General features: G+C 38.9%; 1 protein-coding gene across 1 annotated transcript in view; it reads right to left on the bottom strand.

The window, feature by feature from the left end:
• The window catches only part of TAOK1 (TAO kinase 1), a 130,466-nt gene that overhangs the window by 27,745 nt on the left and 79,391 nt on the right, over positions 1–23,330 (bottom strand). The window contains exons 10-15 of the mRNA XM_080681445.1: positions 21,703–21,784; positions 16,030–16,197; positions 13,437–13,640; positions 11,331–11,465; positions 2,134–2,370; positions 202–330 (exon numbers count right to left, since the gene is read on the bottom strand). Coding sequence (XP_080537571.1) covers positions 202–330; positions 2,134–2,370; positions 11,331–11,465; positions 13,437–13,640; positions 16,030–16,197; positions 21,703–21,784 — 955 coding nt within the window. The remainder of the gene's footprint in view (positions 1–201; positions 331–2,133; positions 2,371–11,330; positions 11,466–13,436; positions 13,641–16,029; positions 16,198–21,702; positions 21,785–23,330) is intronic.

Genomic DNA, 23,330 nt, shown 5'->3' with positions numbered 1-23,330 from the left:
TCATGCACCGGGCCTCTAGTAATTTATATAAATGTCTAAACACTATACTATACACCTGAAACTAATATAATCTTGAATGTCAACTGTAATTAAAGAAAAAAAATTAAAAGAAAAATTTATCCTAATGCTTCTATGAGTTGATCAGATTGGATATAATTAACAATCAAATAACTGCCTTGACAATTTTTATAAAACAAGTACCTCCTTAAGCTGTTCTTTTCGAAGTTTATATTCTCTCTTCTGGGACTCCAAAAAGCTATTCAGTTCTTTCTTCTGTTGGGCCTGAATATGTTGCTGGAATTTTTTCTCCTCATTGGCCATCACTTTAGCCTGTAAGAAATTTTAAAAATGGATCAAATTAGTTAAATAGATTCAAAGCAGCAATTTAATACATATCACCAAGGATACCTTTATTCCCCAAGAACATAAAATCAGTATAAACATTACCAAAATAAGAACTCCCAAATTATTATTATTACTCAGATCTTTTATTATATGAATTTTAAAAGAACCAGAAAAATAAAATTCATCTTTAAAGTAATATATATATCATCTGTTTTACTTCTGATTACATACTAGATACATATTTATTTTAGAACATTTAGGAAATACAGAAAAACACAAAGAAGAAAAATCTTATATGATTTTAGCACCCAGAAATAACCAATATAAACATTTTGGTGATACTCTTCCTAATTTCTTCATGCATATATTTATATATACATATATATATTTTAAACAAATCTGAAATTATATTAAACATCTTATTTCATGAATTGCTTTCGCAAATATGCTAATTTCTACCTCTTCTCAAGTTTTTAAAAACACTACCCAATGCCTAACAGGATTCTAAATACCTGTACATTTTTTCACAAATTATTTCAAAATCAAGTATGTATTTACACCATAAGTTATTCTGCCAACTTGTCTACTATTGTGAGAGAGTGGTTCTTCTTTTTTTGGGGGGAAAAGGTGAACAGGGAAACAATGCCAATGCCTCAATGTGGACTGACCAGACATATTTAATGATTTTGTGTGAATTTACTGAGCTTACATTTTCCTTGAAAAAATGTGACTCTCAAAATAAAATGAAACAGATGGGACACTAAAAACAGAAGAAAAGGTTTCCCATGACAAGACTGCGTAAAAATACACCATTATCATACTAAACATATGGGCTAAATCTTAATCTCTCTTAATTTATAACCTCTTAACATGTTGTGTATATTATAATAATCTTCAATTATCTATACTAATAAAAGGGTAATATGCTAATTAGACCCGACGCCTTCTGGATATTCTTCCAGATAAAGCCGCAGCAGCTGCTGCTGCGAGGGCCAGGCCCAGGCAGCCGAGGCTGTGGCTGGCAGTGGCAGCAGCAGTGGTGTGATGGGGGTGTCGCCTTCCCCTGATCAGCCTGGTTGCCTCCCTCAGAGGGAGGCCAGACTGCGGCTTACGCCCACTCCCCCTAAGCCATCAGCAGGACATTCCCTGAGGGCTCCCGGACTGTGAAAGGGGGCAGGCTAGGCTGAGGGGACTCCCCGTCACAGTGCACAAATTTTCATGCACCAGGCCTCTAGTTCTGACCAAAAAATACAGAGGGAAGAGAATCATGAATGATATTTTGAAACCTAAACCTCCTATTGATGGGTGATTTCTCAAACTCCTCAATTACCAGGGAATCCAAAGGCCTAGAATAGTTGAATGACTTGCTACTGTAACACTATAAAACTATCACATCAGGAGATGATCCCACGTCCATCGGTTCCCAGACTCAGTACTTGATATTGTGCACGTTATATAAATATTTCTCCCTTTCCACAATTGATTTGCTTGGTTCTGGGAACAGATACACCAACATCAAAAAGCTACTGTGATTAATTCTGAGATGATCAAAAGCTAGAATAAATAAATTAATAATACTGAGCCCTGGCCGGGTAGCTTAGTTGGTTAGAGCATTGTCCTGATGTGCCAAGGTTGTGGGTTCGAACCTCAGTTAGGGCACATACAAGAATCAACCAATGAATGCATAAGTAAGTGGAACAACAAAGCGTTGTTTCTCTCTCTCTTCCTGTCTCTAAAAATCAATCAATAAATTAAAAAGTTTAAAAAATGTAATAGTGAATCAGTCACCTCTTTTTCCATAGCAGCCTGGTGTTTCTTGATAAGTTTCTCCATTTCTGCAGCAAAATTGTTACGTTGAGTTTCAAGATCTTTATCTAATCTGAGGCGATGTTCATCCATCTCAGCCTTTAGCTTATTTTCTAGAGTCATCAGCTGCTTTTGATGTTGTCGCCTCATTCTCTTATAGCCAGACATCTGTTCTCTAAGTTCAGAGTCCTGCTCATGTTCTTGCATTTGCCTTGTAACCTAGAAGGAAAGAATAAAATAAAGCAAACATTTTCCTTTCAGAAGCATTTTAGACCACTCTGCTATTAACTGAGTAGGCTATTAATGTAAGAGATCCCAGCTAGCAATTTCCAGTTAAAATTCCAGCAGGTCTTTTAAAGACAAGCTGGTTCTAAAATTTATATGGGAATGTAATGGACTAGACAAAAAATCTTGAGGGGGGTAAAAGTTGGAAGCATACACTTCAGTAATCAAAATAGTGTGGTTTTAAGGATAGGCTGAGTAGATCAAAGGAACAGAATAAAATGTAGAAATAGACCTACACATATTCAGTCAACTGATTTCTGCCAAAAATTCAAAGAGGAGAGTGTGTGTTTTTTTTTTAACAATCCTGCTAAAACTGGTTCTCTGCATAAAAAATAAATAAATAAACCTTAACTCCTATATCAATCTAAATACAAAAATTAATTTGAAAAGAGTTATTTAACCTAAACATGAAACCCAGAGTCATATAGCAGAAGGAAACAGAGTATCTTCACAAACAGGGGGTAGGCAAATATTTCTTTTTTTAAAAATTATTTTTTAAATATATTTTATTGATTTTTTACAGAGAGGAAGGGAGAGGGATAGAGAGTTAGAAACATCGATGAGAGAGAAACATCGATCAGCTGCCTCCTGCACACTCCCCACCAGGTATGTGCCTGCAACCAAGGTACATGCCCTTGACCAGAATCGAACCTGGGACCCTTGAGTCCACAGGCCGACGCTCTATCCACTGAGCCAAACCGGTTAGGGCTGGGGTAGGCAAATATTTCATGGTCAGTATACAAAATACTGACTATAAAGAAAAAAAAAATGTATAAATTGGATTTTCAAATTGAGGTGAAATTCACATCAAATCAAATCAATCACTTTAAAGTGAACACCTCAGTAGTATTTACTACATTCATATTTTATGCAACCACCACCTGTACCTAGTTACAAAATATTTTTTATCACCTCAGAAGAAATCCTTTATCTATTATACAGTTGATCCTGATTCTTCCCTTCAGGTGACCCCCAATCTGTTTTATGGCTTTATCTATTCTGGGTATTTCATATAAATAGAATATAAATATGTGACCTTTTGTGTCTGGCTTCTTTCATTTAGCATGTTTTCAAGGTTCATCCATGTTGTATAGTATGAATCAGTACTTTATTCCTTTATATAGCTAAAACATATTCCACTGTATGCATATGCCATAATTTGTTTATCAAGTCACCCATTGTGAATATTTGTGTTATTTCCACCTTTTGGCTATTGTGAATAATGCTGCTATGAACATTTGTGTACATGTACTTGTTTAAATACCTGTTTTCAATTCTTTGTGGTATATTCCTTGGAGTAGAATTGCTGGGTTATGTCGTAATTCTATGTTAATCTTTTTGAGAAATAATCAACTGTTTCCACAGCAGCCAAACCATTTTACATCCTACCAGTAGTATACAGGAGTTCCAATTTCTCCGTATGTTCTCCAACACTTATTTTCCTTTTTGTTGTTATTGTTGTTTTTAGTAGCCATTGTAGTGGTGTGATGTGGTACTTCATTGTGGTTCTGATTTGTACTTCTCTAATGAATAATGATGTTGAGTATCTTTTCATGTGCTTGTTGGCCATTTGTGTATCTTTTCTGAATAAATGTTCATTCAAGTCCTTTACCCATTTTTATTTTATTTTATTTTATTTTTTATTTATTTATTTTTTATTATTATTATTTTTTATTAAGGTATTATATGTGTACATATCCTTTACCCATTTTTATTTTTATTTTTTTTTTATGGATCATAATAGGAGGAGGTGTTTGCATTGGGAATTTGCACGTTTATTTTTATTTATTTATTTATTTTTTTAAATATATTTTATTGATTTTTTACAGAGAGGAAGGAAGAGTGATAGATAGTCAGAAACATCGATGAGAGAGAAACATCGACCAGCTGCCTCCTGCACACCTCCCACTGGGGACGCGCCCGCAACCAAGTCACACGCCCTTGACCGGAATCGAACCTGGGACCCCCCAGTCCGCAGGCCGACGCTCTATCCACTGAGCCAAACCGGCTTTGGATCCTTTACCCATTTTTTAAATTGGGTTGTTTAAACTGGATTTTAAAAGTAAAAAAATTAATTTCTCATCAAGAAAACAGTAAGAAAAAGAATAGGTAAATCACAGATGGAGAAAAAATATTTGCAAGATATATATGAGATATAATACTGGTATCCAGACTATATAAAGAACTCCTACAAATCAATATTTAAAAAATGGACATCTGAGAGCGTCGGCCTGGGAACCAAAGGGTCCCGAGTTCGATTCCAGTTAAGGCCATGCACCTCGGTTGCAGGTTCCTCCCTGGCCCGGGCCCTGGTCAGGGCTTGTGCATGAGGCAACCAATCGATGTGTTTCTCTCTCATTGATATTTCTCTGTATCTTTCCCTCTCTCTTCTACTCTCTCTAAAATTCAATGGAAAAATATCTTAGGAGAAACCAATATGGCGGCATAGGTAAACACCTAAACTGCTGCCTCGCACAACAATTTCAAAACTACAACTAAAAGACAAAACGGACATCATCCAGAACCACAGGAAGGCTGGCTGAGTGGAAATTCTACAACTAGAAGGAAAGAGAAAAGCATGCTGAGACTCAGAGGAACTGCGGAAGGCAGAGGTACTGAGGTGCATGCGTGCAAGAGAGGGTGGGCAACTGAGTAAGAGGCTGGCTTTCTCAAGCGGGAAGGAGACAAAAGCTCCTGACTGCACTGAACTCCAGTTCCGGGCAAAACTCTGGGGACCCAGACTCATTTGGGGAGAAACTGGACTGTCTGGCAGCAGGCGGAACTCGAGGGCGGCTTTCTCTCAGAGGTGCTTGCAGCGATTACCACGGGACACTGAGACACAGGGGCTTATTAGGGAAGGGTTGATGGGAAACCAATGCTGTCTGCTCTGCCCTGAGACTCCGCCCCATTCAAGCTGAGCACAGAGGCTTTTGCAAGTCTTCTCCCATAAGGGTGTCTCCAGCACCGAAGTTCTCCCAGCATAGACACAGCTGATCCTCAGAGCCAATTGGCCTGGAAGTCAATTCCTCCTAGTGATACTAACAACAATCAAGGCTTAACTACAACAAGACTGTGCACACAGCCCACAAAGGGGTGCACCAAGAGTGTCCACCTCAGGTAACTGGGGAGGCTGAGCCACTGGGCCCTATAGGACACCTAGCACACAAAGCCACTCTATCAACTCAGGGAAGCAGCCAAAATGTGGAGACAAAGAAACAGATCACAAATGAAAGAAATGGAGGAAAGCAAACGACTGGATATAGAGTTCAAAACCACGGTTATAAGGTTTTTCAAGAATTTCCTAGAAAAGGCCGATAAATTTAGTGAGACCCTCGAGGATATGAAAAAAGACCAACTAGAAATTAAGCATACACTGACTGAAATAAAAAATATTATACAGAGATCTAACAGCAGATTAGAGGATCACAAGAATCAAGTCAAAGATTTGAATTACAAAGAAGCAAAAAACACTCAACCTGAAAAGCAAAAAGAATCCAAAAATATGAAGATAGTGTAAGGAGCCTCTGGGACAACTTCAAGCGTACCAACATCAGAATTATGGAGATGCCAGAAGAAGAGAGAGAGCAAGATACTGAAAACCTATTTGAAGAAATAATGACAGAAAACTTCCCCCATATGGTGAAAGAAATAGACTTACAAGTCCAGGAAGCGCACAGAACCCCAAACAAAAGGAATCCAAAGAGGACCACACCAAGACACATCATAATTAAAATGCCAAGAGCAAAAGACAAAGAGAGAATCTTAAAAGCAGCAAGAGAAAAACAGTTATTTACCTACAAGGGAGCACCCATACAACTGTCAGCTGATTTCTCAACAGAAACTATGCAGGCCCGACAGGAGTGGCAAGAAATATTCAAAGTGATGAATAGCAAGAACCTATAACCAAGATTACTCTACCCAGCAAAGCTATCATTCAGAATTTGAGGGCAGATAAAGAGCTTCACAGATAAGAAAAAGCTAAAGGAGTTCACCACCGCCAAACCAGTATTATATGAAATGCTGAAAGGTAGTCTTTAAGAAGAGGAAGAAGAAGAAAAAGGTAAAGATAAAAATTATGAACAACAAATACATATCTATCAACAAGTGAATCTAAAAATCAAGTGAATAAAAAAATCTGATGAACAGAATAAACTGGTGAATATAACAGAATCAGGGGCATAGAAAGGGAGTGGACTGACAATTCTTGGGGGGAAAGGGGTGTGGGGGGTGCAGGAAGAGACTGGACAAAGGTCGTACACCTATGGATGAGGACAGTGGGGGGGATAAGGGAAGAGGGTGGGGTGGGAACTGGGTAGAGGGGAGCTATCCTATCTAATAAAAGAGTAATATGCAAATTGACCATCACTCCAACACACAAGGTGGCTGCCCCCATGTGGACACAAGATGGCCACCACAAGATGGCCAGCAGGGGAGAGCAGTTGGGAGGGACCAGGCCTGCAAGGGAGGGCAGTTGTGGGTGATCAGGCCAGCAGGGGAGGGCAGTTGGGGGTAACCAGGCCTGCAAGGGAGAGCAGTTGGGGGCAATCAAGCCTTCAGGCGAGGGCAGTTAGGGGTGACCAGGCCAGCAGAGGAGGCAAGTTGGAGGTGACGGGGCCTGCAGGGAAGGGCAGTTGGGGGGGACCCAGGCCTGAAGGGGAGAGCAGTTGGGGGGGACAAGGCCTACAGGGGAGGGCAGTTAGGGGTGACCAGGCCTGCAGAGGAGGGCAGTTAGGGGCAAACAGGCTGGCAGGGGAGCAGTTAGGCATCAATCAGGCTGGTAGGGGAGTGGTTAGGGGGTGATCAGGCTGGCAGGCAGAAGCGGTTAGGGGCAATCAGGAAGGCAGGCAGGCGAGCAGTTGGGAGCCAGAAGTCCTGGATGGTGAGAGGGATGTCCGACTGGGCTGAGGGACACCCCCCCCTATGCACCAATTTCGTGCACCGGGCCTCTAGTTGGGGAAAAAAGAGGAACAATTGTAATAATCTGAACAATAAAGATTTATTAAATTAAAAATTTTTTTCAAGAAAAATATCTTAAAGTGAGGATTAAAAAAAAGAAGGGATGGATATCTGAATAAGAAATCAGGCAAAAGACTTGAAGAGACACCCCATTAAAGAACATACATGAATGGACAATAAGGTGATTATGGCGATATCTTTAGTCATAATGAAATGCAAAACAAAAAGAACCCACTATGAGATTCCATTTGACATCCACTAGAATGGCGAAAATAAAAAAGACTAACAACGCTAAATGTTGAGTAGGATGTGAACCAACTGAAACTCTTATACATTGCTAATGGGCATATCAAATGGTACAACCATTCTGGAAAACTCTCCAACAGTTTCTTATAAAGTTAAACATACATATATCCTATGAATCTGCAATTCTATGCTTAGGTACTTACCAAAAAGAAATTAAAACATGATATTTACATAAAGATTTGTACAAAAATATTCACAGCAACCTATGTGTGATAGCTCAACATGGGATTCAAACCAAATGCTCATCAATAGAAGGAATGAATAAATAGAAAACTATTTACAGTAATAAAAAAGACTGAACACAGCCCTAGCCAGTTTGACTCAGTGGACAGAGCATCAGCTTGCGGACTGAAAGGTCCTGGGTTTGATTCCAGTCAAGGGCACGTGCCCAGGTTGTGGGTTCAATCCCCAGTGGGGGTTGTTCAGGAGGCAGCCAATCAATGATTCTATTTCATCATTGATGTTTCTATCTCTCTTTCCCTCTCTCTTCCTCTCTGAAATAAATAAAAATGTATTAAAGAAACAAAGTGTTAGTTTTCTAAAAAAAGACTGAACACAACAACATAGATGAATCTCAAAAACATTAAGCTGAGCAAAATAAGCTCAACTCAAAAGAGTACATTCTGTGTTGATTCTATTTATATAAAATCCAAAAACAATTAAACCTAACAATAGTGAAGAAAAAGAAAGTCATGAAAATGGGGAAGTGACTAAAGTGGGATATGAAGGGAACTTTTTGGGATAACAAGAAATTTTATACATACTGTTTTTTAAGGGGATGGTTAGCCTACGTATATACCATTATAAAAACTCTTCAAACTGAATATCTAAGATCTGTGCATTTGATTGTATGAAAAAAATTCAAGGCAAACCAAGTTAGACTGAATTATTGTGTATAGTAAATATATTGAATACTATAGCTATGCTTATCTTTGCACATAAATCTACATACTCTGAATTTTTATTTGAAATCAATGAAATTAAAGTATTAAGTTTAAGGAAATAGATCTTAAGTTTTCTAAATCTATAACTTAAGTGCTCTTAATTAATTTGAGTGAGCCAAATTATGGGACAGAAGACTTGCTTGGGAAAGATATAATATATGCCAAGACACAAAGATGTTTCCCCACAAACTGGCCCCTCTCTACATATTTATTAAAATAGCCATGAAAAAAAATTAAGCAAATTTGCCACTTGCTCTGTTCAAAGAGTTATTTAGATGTTGCAGAATAGTAGGAATGTCCTGAATTATGGTGAGAGATGGTGTTCTTGGCCCCATGTCATACAGCACGGGATTTATAAAATCTGCATATGTAGTTAACAAGTTAGATAACTCCCATATCTTTTTTTCTTTCGGTCATTTTCTCCAATAGCCTATCTATATTAATAAAAGTGTAATATGCTAATTAGACCAGGAGACCTTCTGGAGACGTTCTGGATGTCCTTCTGGACAAAGCCACAGTGGCAGGGCCGAGGCAGAGGCGGTTAGGGGCGATCAGGCCAGCAGGGGAGGGCAGTTGGGGGCAAGCAGGCCAGTAGGAGGGGCAGTTGGGGGCGATCAGGCCAGCAGGAGGGGCAGTCAGTTGGGGTCAAGCAGGCCAGCGGGGGGGGGGGGGGGGGGGGCAGGCAGTTAGGGGTGATCAGGCCGGAAGGGGGGGCAGTTGGGGTTGATCAGGCCAGCAGGCAGAGTGGTTAGGGGTGATCAGGCAGGCAGGCAGGTGAGTGGTTAGGAGCCAGCGGTTCCGGATTGTGAGAGGGAGGTCTGATTGCCGGCAGTCAGACATCCCCCAAGGGGTCCTAGATTGGAGAGGGTGCAGGCCAGGCTGAGGGACACCACCCCACCATGCATGAATTTCATGCACCGGACCACTAGTCTATATATATAAAAGCCTAAGATGCAAAGTGTCCCCTTGAGAGTTCAACTGACCGGGAGTTCAACTGCTCACTATGACATGCGCTGACCACCAGGGGGCAGCGCGGAATGATGGAAGGCCCAGCCAGCTGGCAGACGCTAGGGACCCTATCCATGCACGAATTTCGTGCACTGGGCCTCTAGTTTTTTCTATAATTTCTTCCTATCTCTAGAATCCTTTACTGTGTTTTGGTCCTACCTATTTGACTGATCAAGGTTATAAGTACCCTATCAAAATAGAGTTCCTGTAATTAACAAATAATCATTTTTATTGTTATTTGGGAAATCAGAAAAACATTTTGAGTATGTCAAATTGGATCACCTGACATTTTCCAAAAATTCCCCCTCATTTTTTTTAGCCTCAGTATTTCCTTACTGTCAATTCTTATGTGGAAATAACATTTTTCCTCTTTCTCCAGTCTAAAACTAATTATTTAAGGCTCAATTTGTTTTATAAATACTCCTTTATGCCCTGAATTAAAAGTAATCTGAATTGCCCAGCCAGCATGGCTCAGTGGTTGAGCATTGACCTATGAATGAACCAGGAGGTCATGGTTTGATTCTGGGTCAGGGCACATGCCCAGGTTTCAGGCTCAATCCCCGGTGTGGGACATGCAGGAGGCAGCCAATCAATGATTCTCTCTCACCATTGATGTTTCTATCTCTCTCTCCCTCACCCTTCCTTTCTAAAATCAACAAAAATATATATTTTTTAAAAAGTCATCTGAATTCCTGCTGAGTATCTTGTAGTACTCTTAAGTGTTTAATATCTATATATATAAAAAGGCAGTGACCGTAACGACTAAAGGCTCTACTGAACACCGGAAGTTAGTCCTGCAGTTAGTTCTGAGTTGCCGTGGTGACCCAGCACTGACTACTTAGGGGGCTGTGGATCAGGCCCAGAGAGAGGCCTGGAGAGAGATGCAGGCTCTGATTCGTAGCCTCCGTGGCAGCTGTTGATCAGCCCTTGACTCTCTCTCTCTCTCTCTCTCTCTCTCTGGGCCTGGCCAGGAGCACGCCTCTCTTGCTCTCCGGGCCTCCGCAGGGGCTACTGATCAGCCCTGCCTCTCTGATCAGGCCCGGAGACACTGCCTGGCATAGAAACTGACCAATCAGGACCAAATCTGGGTGAACTGTGAGGAGCCAATGGCTGCCTAGGAGGCGGAGCTTTTGATGCTGAATGGCATAGAAACCAACCAATCAGAACCTAATCTGGGTGAACTGCGAAGGCAGAACCTAAGGTTGGGGCTGAGAAGAGGTTTGAGGGCAGATTGGGGAGAGATCAGACCTGCAGGGGAGGGCAATTTGGGGCAAGATCAGGCCAGCAGGGGAGGGCAGTTGAGGGCAAGATTATTCTGGCAGGGGAGGGCAGAGAGGTTAGAGGCGATCAGGCAGGCAGGCAGGTGAGCGGTTAGGAGCCAGTGGTCCCAGATTGCAAGAGGGTGCAGGCTGGGCTGAGGGACCCCCCTCTCTCCCCGTACACATTTTTCGTGCACCGGGCCACTAGTATTCTAACATATTAGTTATTTGTGTACATGTCTTGAAGACATTATTAGTTTAATGTATGAGTGTTTCATATATTCTTTCTTCTAACAGGCACTTAATTCTGAATAAATGTTTTGCAAAATAAACCTCAAATACAAAAAATATCGTTATATTTGAGTATAGATGACAAGATCCAACATGGAAAATATACTTCAAATTCAGGTGAAGCACATACCAGTGATGCTGTCCGTATAGTAGCAAAGTGTTCTCGATTACGATAGTGTGATTTATGACGAGATACTTGGGGTGGAGATTGTGGATCTGACGCTCTTGTTCTAGGATCTCCCTCTTCTCTGTAATTTTCTTCCTCCTAAATAAAAAAAAGAGACAACACTATTGAGGTGAACAAAGTTCATCTGAACTTTTAAGATAATTAGTTTAAAATGACAACCTGATCAACAAACCTGGCACAATTTTAAAAGCAAAAACAAATGAAAATTAGGAATGCTGATATTTTATTTCCAACATAATTAGAATCAGGAGAGATTATTTCTTCAGTGTATGAAATAGCACAGAGATTCAGGATAAGAAACTGTATAAGGCTAGATTTACATCCTACTCATTTGTAAAATTGCAAAGCTTTAATATGACTTGAAAATAATGATGATGAAACATGCAGCCAATATTTTAAACAGCAGCAATGAAATTAATTTCTCGAAGGCTCCTGGGTTTTAGAAGCAATAATATAGCTTAAAAATATCTTTATAATGCATCTGCCACTTGTCCAAAGTAAGTAATCAAAAAATAGTTGTAAATTGATGTCTTACCTTATATATTACCTTAGTTCATTAATTAAAGAGAAGTCAATTAAGTAGCAACCAACTAATTATGAGACTAATCTTTTATATCGCTGATTCTATTGTAAGAATATAAAAATTAAACATGATTTTGCTTTGAATAACACTACCACTTATCTAATCATTCTTAATAACTTTTTTGTATGTGATAAAATATATGTAATAGAAAATTTGCCATTGTAACCATCTTTAAGTATATAAGTCAGTCGCATTAATTACATTCTTAATGTTGTACAACCATTGCCACTATTTCCAAACCTTTATCATCCCAAATGGAAACTCTGTATCCATTAACAAAAACTCTCCTCTACTCAGCCCCTGGTATCCTTTAATCTACTTTCTATCTCTATGAATTTGCCCATTCTAGTTATTTCATATAAATGGAATTACACAATATTTGTCTTTTTACATCTGGTTTGTATCACTTAGCATGTTTTCAAGGTTCACTCCATGTAGCATGTATCAGAATTTCATTCCTTTTTATAGTTGAATAATATTCCATTAGATGTATATACCACATTTTGTTTATTTATTCGTTGATGGACACTTATGTTGGTTCCACCTTTTAGCTAATGGTGTCTACTAACATTTTACGTAATACTACAAGCTGTTAAGTTAAAAAGGAAGCATTCCTAATAATTGCTAAAAGGAGCTACCTGACCTCAAATATTTTTAAGAAAATTAAAAATTTTTGTACTTGAAAGTGCAAAAAATAATGTAGCATACAACCCTATTTCTTATATACAGAATTTATACTTTTCTGTAACTACATTCAATTTTTTTAAAAAATTTATCTTTATTGTTGAAAGTATTACAGATGTCCCCCTTTTAACCCCCATTCACCCCTTCCTCCCCACTCCTGTCCCCTCCCCAGGCCTTCACTGCACTATTGTCTGTGGATTATGCATAAACTACACTCAATTTTATTTTAAACATGTAAACACGGATAATGCAAAAGTTATTATTTTTTTTTTTTATCCTCACCCAACGATATGAGCTTCATTGATTCAAGAGAGCGAGGAAGGGAGAGGGAGAGAAAGAAAGAAACTTCGATTGGTTGCCTCAGGCATGCGCCTTGACAGGGAATTGTGTCCATGACCCTTTGATGCATGGGACGATGGTCTAACACTGGCCAGGGCCCAAAGTTACTTTTGATCATCTTAACCCTTTCTCCTACTCCCCAAAAGTAACCATTATCACTAATTTCATGTGTATACTTACTATTTTAAAATAGTTTATTTTTCATCTTAGTACCTCAAATAATACATATCTTATTTCTGTATTCCTTTCTTCTAAAATTTAAAAAAACATTATTTTTATATTCTCAAAACATTAGTTTCCCAAATGCATACATTACATTGGGAATTAACAAGCCTATTGCTCCAAATTTCTGAAACATTTAAAAAAAAATTCCTCTTACACTAATCAGATGAAGAAAATTATTTACCAAAGTTGAAATTTTTCACTAAATCCCAAATACTCACAGGTTTTAAGTGGATGACAGAACTATTAGACATCACTGTATGATCTCCTTCCATCATGTCCAGCTCACTCTTGTCATCTGAGGCATCTGGAAGACTGTTAACACTACTGCTTTGGCTACTGGCACTAATGGACATACTGGGAATAGACTGATTACTTCCAACACTATTCACTGTTCCTGTCCGTCCAACACCATGATCTTGTTCCTAAGGAAAAAGAGTATTAGGTTCAAATATCGGTATTTCTTTTGAATTCTTGAATACAAGTACCTCGCACATTGCTTGGCATACAGTCTTCAAAAAGTCACAGGTCTATTATGAGAAATCCCCTTTAATTGTCAAACCAATAAGTTTACCAACTGTTCCTTGACAGTGAAAAAAACCCAAACATGTGAAAAAGTCAGTTAACCAGCTTTGGATTATTTCTAAAGTGTAGCATTTTCTCTAAACTGATATTTTTAAAATCCATTTCTACCACACAACTCAAGGGCTATATATAGAGATTATGCTCATTTCTCAGTGATTCCCATGGTTAAAACAAGCCCCAACGTGTTTTTTTAAATCTTGTAAACAACCGCCCCCCCCCCTGCCCTTTTAAAATATTTTTATTGATTTCAGAGAGGAAGGGAGGAGAGACAGAAACATCAATGATGAGAGAGAATCACTGATTGGCTGACTCCCGCACACGCCCCACTGGGGATCGAGCACAAAACCTGGGCATGCACCCTTGACCAGAATCAAACCTGGGACTCTTCAGTCTGTAGGCCAACGCTCTATCCTCTGAGCCAAACCAGCTACGGCTAAACAACCCCTTTTAGTTACTTTTTATTGAAGCCTTGTATAAGTATACTAGAGGCCCAACGCACAAAATTGGTGCAAGGTGCTCGGCCCTCACAGCCCTGGCTTCGTCCAGGAGGTTGTTTGGCTGTCCAGTCTAATTAGCATATTATGCTTTTATTATTTATAGACTTTCCTTTCTTCCTCAGAATATAATCTCTAGCCCATCCTCTACCACCATATAATTAACATTAATTCTTATCCATTTTTGTGTAATTGAAAATGACATATTACTTATATATTTAATCAAAATCATAAGATTATTTTTCTGAAGTAACCAGGCAAGCAATGGTATCTAGGCACCAACATTATAGCAGTCTTACCATATCAAAATTCTATAAGACATGCAGAATTTTTTAAAGATATGCAGAATTTAATTAATATAGACCAGTAGTTCCCAATCTTTTTTTGGCCATGCCCCACCTGTGACATATAATTCTTATTATTTAAAAATTGTACTCCTATTCATGTGGAGGAAGACTAAAAGGCCATTAACTTGGTCTTAAACAAGCTTCCAAAGAACATGGCATCCATGAAAGAGAAAAATAAAAGAACGAAAGGACAACTGAAGTACTAAGGAAGAAATCACTAAGAAATTGTTTAAAAAATAGTAATATATGAAGTGATATGAAAAAATAGCAAATGAAGTTTTAAAATATATAATAGAGCTAAAATGCATAAATATGTCACTATATATTTATATACTGTATATGAGGCCCCTAGAACCATAAGAAATACAAAAAATTCACTGTTAATAACTCATTCTTGAATTGCCCCCCTTAAAAATCAAATTGCCCCCCTGTGAGGCCTGTGCCCCACATTGAAAACCACTGATATAGACCCATGGTGTGTATATCTCTCACTATATATAGATATATATCTCATATATATATGAACTTATATCCCTAGCCTATTGAAGATGCTACATTAGAATTATAGATTTAACTACATTAGAATTTTATTAATTTCACAACTTTGCTAAAATAGTCATATATTTAAAATAGCCCCAAACAATTTTCTAATGACTATTATAAGAATAAAATAAAATAAAAACAAAACTGTAAGTTAAGAAAGTATTGTATTTTATAGTTCATTAACTATGCAGCACTGTTAAAAAGGAAAGTAGGTAACTACTGCTCCTGATTTCAGAACGCAAAGTGATCTCCTTCACTGGAAAGTAATACCAAAAAATCAAAGCTTTGGAATTCTAACAGGAATAAAGAAGAAAACTGAAAATATTTAGAGTGAAAAAGATAAGGTGAATTAACCACTCTGAGCCTTGCTTTACTCATCTGTAAAATGAGTATTTTAGAACTGTGTAGATGGAATAAAATTGTACAGAACTGAAAAGAATCAAGTGTCTACGGTGACAAAGTAGAACACTTGGTAACTTTCTGAGTGAGTATTGGCAACTTCCAGAGTTTATTATTTCAAATATTTCCAAAAGCATGTCCCATAAAATTGGAGAATGGTTAAAAAAAAAAAAAAAAAGGATTCAGTGGCCAAGAACTTTGAGAGGAACTACATTAAATAAAGTTGAACAGGTTTCTTTAATAAAGGACTTGCAGGGCTTTACTATGCCAATATACACTAAGAAGGGTTGGGTTTAAATAATGCAAAATCTTTTCCCGACCTGGAATCCAGGTAAGAAAACACAATCTAGGAACCACTGATCTAAAAGATTTGTGACAAGACAGATTATGTAAGGAAAGAAGCCAATGAAGAGAGCTCAATATTTCAGTAATTTCTAAGTTATTACCTCTTCTTCTTCCTGTGCTTCTACTGCTGGTCCATTATGTGCCTCCTGAAAAAGGAGTTTCTTCATTTTTCTATATTGCAGATTGTCCAGCTCTCTTACTGCATCCTTTGTCCTTTGAATGAGATCTATTAACACTGTTTCAGGGCGTTCCCGAAGAACAAACATGTGCTGGATCAAAGAAAGTAAAAGTTAAAACCTATACTGTATATATTTTTTAATTAGTACAATTAATTTATATTAATTACCCTTCCTAGAATTACTATCCTAAATAATTATGATAGATATTTAATATAATCTATAGCTATCTAGTTCTACTATACTTCTGACTTCTTTCATTTACAAAGTTGTCATTTGCACATACATACTCTGTGGCTACATAACTACCCCTGCAAATTTTCTAAAAACTTTGAACATACTTTTGTTGCCAACTGAAAATGCTGAGTTAAAATAATCAAAAAGTCAAATTAAACTCTAAGAATTAAGTTCCATTATTAAATTAGAGCCCTAAATAAAGGCTAAATAAAGGTTTACATATTCTAAAACTGCTGATTTCATAGTTAAGGCATGTTAGTTCTTAAGTTAGGTTTCAACAGGAATGTATTTACTGATGGTGGTTTTGTGTCACATTAAACCTTGATATTATTGGCTCCTTTATATGTTTCATAAGCAACACTTCATAAAACACTAGCAGCTGATCAAAAGCCATTATATTAGTGATTTTTAAAAATATGGTTTTATTAATTTCAGAGAGAAGAAGGGAGAGCGAGAAAAAGATAGAAACATCAATGATGAGAGAGAATCATTGATCCTCCTGCACATCCCCTATGGGGGATTGATCCCCTAATCAGGGCATAGGCCCTCACCGGAATTGAACTGTGAACTCCTTGTTCATGGGTCACCCCTCAAACACTGAGCCATACTTGCTGGGCATTATTAGTGATTTTTACCATTAACATTTAATAAAGCTTAACCTTATCAAATACAGAAAAATAGAAAGAATGACTCCACCATTAGAAGTACCACTGTTACATTTTGGTATATTTCTTTTCTTTCATTTTTTCAATTACAGTTGATATTCAATATTATATTAGTTTCAGGTGTACAACATAGTGGTTATTTTAAAAACTTATGAAGTGATCCTCCCAATAAGTCTAGTACCCACCTGGCACCATACATAGTTACTACAATATTACTGATTACATTCTCTATGCTGTACTTTATATCCCAGTGATGGTGTATTTCTTTTCAGAAATTTTCTATGTATAGATTTTGTTTTGTGAATACATAGTTAGCATATAGATTGCAGAAAGATTCCTTCTACCCTGAGTTAATGAGATGCCCTTGAATTCTTATATAACACCTTTTACCTTCTTTGTTCAATTTATTTCTTCATTATGCAGAGTTGTTAACTATATATTTTATTCTACTTTCTTTTTCATCAGTATTATGTTATTTCAACTCATAAACATGTCTATAGAACATTTCATCAAACGTTTATGCCGAAATTATTTAAGCATTATCCTAATTCTGGATGGTTATTTCCAATTTTTATTTCTGAGATAAATAGCTTCATACATTAAAAAAACTTTTTTTTTTTTTTCATTATGATGGACTGTGACAGAAATGTAATTAGGCCAAAGAAAAAGAAGCACTTGATACTTTCCAATAATGCTGTGCCAATACACTCAGAATTCAATAAAGGTAAATGAATACTACTTGTAATTGGGATCTATTCTCCAAATACCAAATACTTGACCCTGGTGGGTTAGGTTTTTGTCAAAAGAGTTTATCCTTAGGCAAGTGTAAGAAGGCAGTAACATTCTTCCTTTTTCCTGAGCCTTAAATTTCTTGGTATGTACCACTATCTACAATATTAAGTCTTCTTCTTCTATTATTATTACTAGAGGTCCAGTGCACAAAATTCTTGCACTGGTAGGGTCCCTAGAGGCTGCTGGCTGGGGTCTCCCTCCCTTCCCCCGGCCACCCTGCCCCCTGATAGAACTCCCGGGAGAACTCCAGTAGAGGGGACAATTTGCATACTATGCTTTTATTATATAGGATTATTATTACTAGAGGCTCAGTGCACAAAATTAGTGCAGGGGTGTGGTCCCTAGGCTTCGCCGGCAATCGAAGTGCAAGCGTCAAGCATGGAATGGCAGGTCCCAGGTGACCTCTGGGCCCTGGGCAGCACCTGAGTCCCCAGGCCCCTGCTCACCCCCCTCCACCTGAGTCACTGTGCCTGAATCCCCATGTGGAGATGTGGTGAGTGCGGCCGGATGCCATGGGCCAGGATGCAGTGTGGGCCTCTGGGCCGCCCAGCGGCACCACATGGAAGCTGGGTGGGTAGCACACTCTCTCCGCACCGGCTCCTGCACACACCCACGGGGAGCCCAACCGGAGCCTGCGGTCCCAGTGGCTGTGTCCCGGCTTACTCTGAAGAGGCCACGCGGGTGCAGGGTGGGCTCTTTGCGGGTGCCTGGCACCTGAGCGTGGGGGCTTCCCCCGCACGCAAGCCCTGGTGTCCTGGGGGAGGGTAGCAGGGGGAGTGAGTTTGGCAGACACCACGCATTCTCAACGCACCTCCATCCCCGTCACCCCCGCCCCCAGGTAGCCGGCCAGAGGTCGCAGCGTATCGCCGACGCCCGCCATGTTTCGTGCCGCCTCCTGGTGGTGTCAGCGCACATCATAGCGAGTGGTCGAACTCCTGGTCTCCCGATCAAGCGACCACCCAAGGGGACAATTAGCATATTGGGCTTTTAATATATAGGATTACTAGTGACCCGGTAAACAAAATTCGTGCACATTAAAAGGGGATTAATTAGAGTAAATGATTTAATATTGCTATTTGCCCTTTCTCTATAATAGAAGTGTCAGAGATGAAAGAAAATTAGTAAAATGTATATGAAAACCTTCCTCCTGTCAGAGTCTGGGGCTCACCACGGGACCCAGAGTCAAGTCCTCGCCCACCCACATGCACCTCAAAATTGTGTGAGACCCAGACCCGGCTGGCGCCCCCACTATTGGGCTAGATCCAGACCCGGCCAGTCCCACCCTTGTCAAGCCCTGTCGAGCAGGGGGCGTAGCCTCAGGTCCCCTGGCCCGGCGCCAGGATGGGGGGCATGGCCCGAGGTCCCCAGCTCAGACCGGGGCGGGGGGGGGGTGTGCCTTAAGGTCCTTCGTCAAGCCCCGCCAGGTGGGGGTCATGGCCTGAAATCCCCTGTGAAGCCCCGCTGGGTGGGGGGCATGGCCTGAGGTCCCCTATCAAGCCCCGCCAGGTGGGGGGGCACAGCCTCAGGTCCCCCATCAAGCCCCGCTGGGTGGGAGCGCGGCCTGAGTTCCCCCGACCCAGCACTGAGCGTGCATCTTGAGGTCAACTGTCAAGCCCAGCCAGGCAGGGGGACACAGCCTCAGGTCCCCAGGCCTGGTGCCGGGGTGGGGGTGGGTGCAGCCTGAGGTCCCCCGGCCTGGCGCTGCGGCGGGGGGGAGCAGCTTGAGGTCCCCTAGCCCAGCACCAGGACGGGAAGCGCACCTTGAGGTCCCCTGTCAAGCCCTGCCAAGTGGGGGGCCCAGCCTGAGATCCCCTGGCCTGGCGCTGGCGGCGGGGGGGTGGGGGTGGGGGGAGCAGCCTGAGGTCCCCTGTCAAGCCCTGCTGAGTGAGGCGCAGCCTGAGATCCCCTGTCAAGCCTTGCTGGGTGGGGGACAAGGCCTGAGGTCCCCTGTCAAGGCCCATGGGGGTGGGGGAGGGCGAAGCCTCAGGTCCCTGCTGATTGCTTGTTAAGGGTCCTTATGGGAACTTGGCCTCAGCTGTGGGTGCAGCCATCTTGGTGATGGAGTGATGGTCAATTAGCATATTCCCTCTTTATTAGATAGGATAGGATTATTATTATTTAATCCTCACCTGAGGACATATTTATTGATTTTAGAGATAGAGGAAGGGAGAAACATTGATCAGTTGCCTCCCATACACACCCTGACTGGGGATCAAAACTGGAACCTCAGCATGTGCCCCAAGTAGGAATTGAACCTGCAACCCTTCTGGTGCATGGGGCAATGAATACTCCAACCAAATGAATCAGGTGCTGGGGCCAATATTCAGTCTTCTTATAAAAAAATAATATAGCCCTGACCGGTTTGGCTCAGTGGATGGAGCGTCGGCCTGCGGACTGGAGGGTCCCAGGTTCGATTCTGGTCAGGGGCATGTACCTTGGTTGTGGGCACATCCCCAGTGGGAGGTGTGCAGGAGGCAGCTGGTCGATGTTTCTCTCTCATTGATGTTTCTAACTCTCTATCCCTCTCCCTTCCTCTCTGTAAACAATCAATAAAATATATTAAAAAAAATAAATAAATAATATATTTCTAAGTTTAATAATTTTCTACATATAGATCTTGCTTATTTTTCACTAACATAATTCCTAGGTATACTGAACATTGAGTACCTATTTATTCAGGCTTTCATTACTGAAACTTTATTGCTCTTCAACATACTATGGTTGCAAACAATACTACCGAATATATATATGAAGATTTTCTTTGTATCTTTAACTGCTGTTCAGTGAAAATAAGCAGAACCTCTTTGAAACTCTAAAACATTCATGTAATGAAAGTCTACTTATATCTTGTAGTGAAAATCAACAAGATTCCTTAGGATCACAAAGAGATAGACACAAATCCTATTTACTAATAATGTCTTAACTAGATGTTTTAGGAAGTATATTAATTTCAACAATACTACTACTGTTATTAAGAAGATGGTAAGCCTACAAATGAAATAATAATTTTTTGAGAATATAAAGGATTCCAATAATGTGTTTAAGTTAAGCAACAAATCTATTGAGAACTGAATAGAATTTACATAATTTAAAAAATATTTTCATTAAGTTAGAAAAAGATATTTCCAGAAAGGAAACAAAAACGATAACCATTTTTAAGTTTCTCTTGAAATCTCTCTTCTCCCACAATATTTACATAAATATACCACACCATTTTCTTTCATATTATTTTAATATAGGACAGATCAATATATGAAATATTACAGATATAATAAAATTATATTAAAATTAAACTATGTTTTGCCAACTGAAATATAACATTATTCCATATAAACTAAAATGTGTAACTCATGAATATATTCTTGCATATATAAAAATGTAGCCACTTATTACTATTTTGAATATTTGACTATATATTGTATTCAGCGACAGTAAAACCAGCTAATCAATTTTGGAAAAAAAAACAAAAACAAATGAAAAACTTAGCATCTGAGAAAACTTACCAACAATATTCTAGTAAAAATGGTAGAGCATTATTTTAACATTTATTTTTTTATTATCTTTTAATCCAAGGATATTTTTCCATTGATTATAAAGAGAGTAGAAGAGAGAGGGAAAGACAGAGAAAAATATCGATGTGAGAGAAACACATTGATTGGTTGCCTCCCGAAGGTGCCCCAACCACGGCCCAGGCTGGGGAGGAGCCTGCAACCAAAGTATGTGTCCTGGATGGGAATCGAACCTGGGACCCTTTGGTCAGCAGGCCAGCGCTCTATCCATTGAGCCAAACTGGCTAGGGCTGGTAGAGCATTCTTAATACTGATTCAGAATCAAAGAGGAATAAAGCACATTTTAAAAAATAATTTCTTAGGGATAGAAAACCGATTTAAGAGTATAAACTGACCTTTAAAAGTTCCTCTGATGTAGGGCGATCTTGAGGGATTTTCTGGAGGCAAGAATCTACAAAGTTGCGAAAATAATCAGACCTATTGTAAAGGAAAGTATCAAGTGAACATATTGCTATTTCCTTTAAAAAACAGATCCACAAATCAAGGTATGTGCCTACTGGTGGGAGGGGGGATGGAAAAAATTATAATAGAAAGCAGATGTGATACACTATGTATTTCATATAAATCTATGAAAACCATCTAAAGCAACCAGTGAACCTTTACCATTTTTTAAAGATAAACTTGCACAGATTATTTAAAAATCTTGCTCTCACATAATAACACAATTCATTCTAAATTAAGGCAAAATTAGGGAAGTCAATTTTTTCCTTCTTTGCACTCAAATCTAAAATGGCATTCTTCTCAATTTGTTTTCTCTCTTCTCTAAGCCATCTCTCCCATGCTTGCTTCTTGGATTATCTCCTATACAGCACACTCTTAGCTGTGGAGGGAGCATTTTGTATACCTATTTGATATCCCTGAACAAATGGATAAAATTTCCATTAAACCCAGAAAACCAATTAAGTTATTTTTAGAAATATTAGAAGTCTGCAACATATTATTATAGCATGTTATGATAAGAGTTCAGTGAGCAAGGCAGTAAGTAATAATTCCTCATCTGTCTTAAAATATCAAATAACATTTTATGTTCCTTGTGCAAGATTTTTTTTTGAATCCCCAAAGAATCTAAGTCTGTGTTCAATATATTTATTATTTATATGTACCATAATACTAAACTCTGTGCCAAAAGATTCCTTCTATATGCCTCTAATTTCTGTGCCTTATGTGATCTTTAAAAAATAAAGTATCGCTAATTTATACATCTACTTGTGAATTTTAAAGTATTTATTAAATATACTAGAGGCCCGATGCATGAAAATTGTGCAAGAGTAGGCCCTCACAGCTGCTGCTGTCTCGGCCCTGCCCCCTGGTCATTCCAGAAGGTCATCAGGAAGGTCGTTCCGGAAGGATGTTCAGTCGTCTGGTCTAATTAGCACGTTACCTCTTTATTATATAGGATTAGAGTTTCTCCTATAATTTTTCAAATGCTAGATACACCTGAAGAATCAATTTCCCACTAGAATTTTCTATCACTAATAAAAATTCTAGTTTTTAAAAACTATCATTTCTACATAAACTTCTTTACATAAATGAACTTAATTTTATCAAAACAAGGAAGCACTAGGAAAAGGAACATCAGAGCATTCTGAATAATAAATAACATAAAAACTAGAATGATCACAAAGTTATAAATTATCTGATAATTCTGATAAATCAAGTCATTTTATCTATGTTTTTTATACCATATAAATTATAAACTATTCTCCAACAAAATATCACTACAGGTATGGCATGGTATTTTAGTTATAAAATATTAATGTTTAAATTGTGTTATTTATTATATAATCAGGGTAATATATATTCTTAAAGTTCAAAGAAAATATAAAATATAAATTTTTGTAAAAAGCAGTATTTTTTGCTTCCATCTAGCATAACTGAGATGCATATGCTATTAAAAGCAGACATAATAAAGGATAAACATGACATAGGGGTAAAATAAACCTATTTTATTTTATTTATCTTT

The sequence above is a fragment of the Plecotus auritus genome (assembly GCF_963455305.1).
Source record: "Plecotus auritus genome assembly, chromosome: 7".
NCBI lineage: Eukaryota > Metazoa > Chordata > Mammalia > Chiroptera > Vespertilionidae > Plecotus > Plecotus auritus.
The sequence above is the reverse complement of the archived record's forward strand: the minus strand, read 5'-3'. Positions and strand labels throughout refer to the sequence as shown.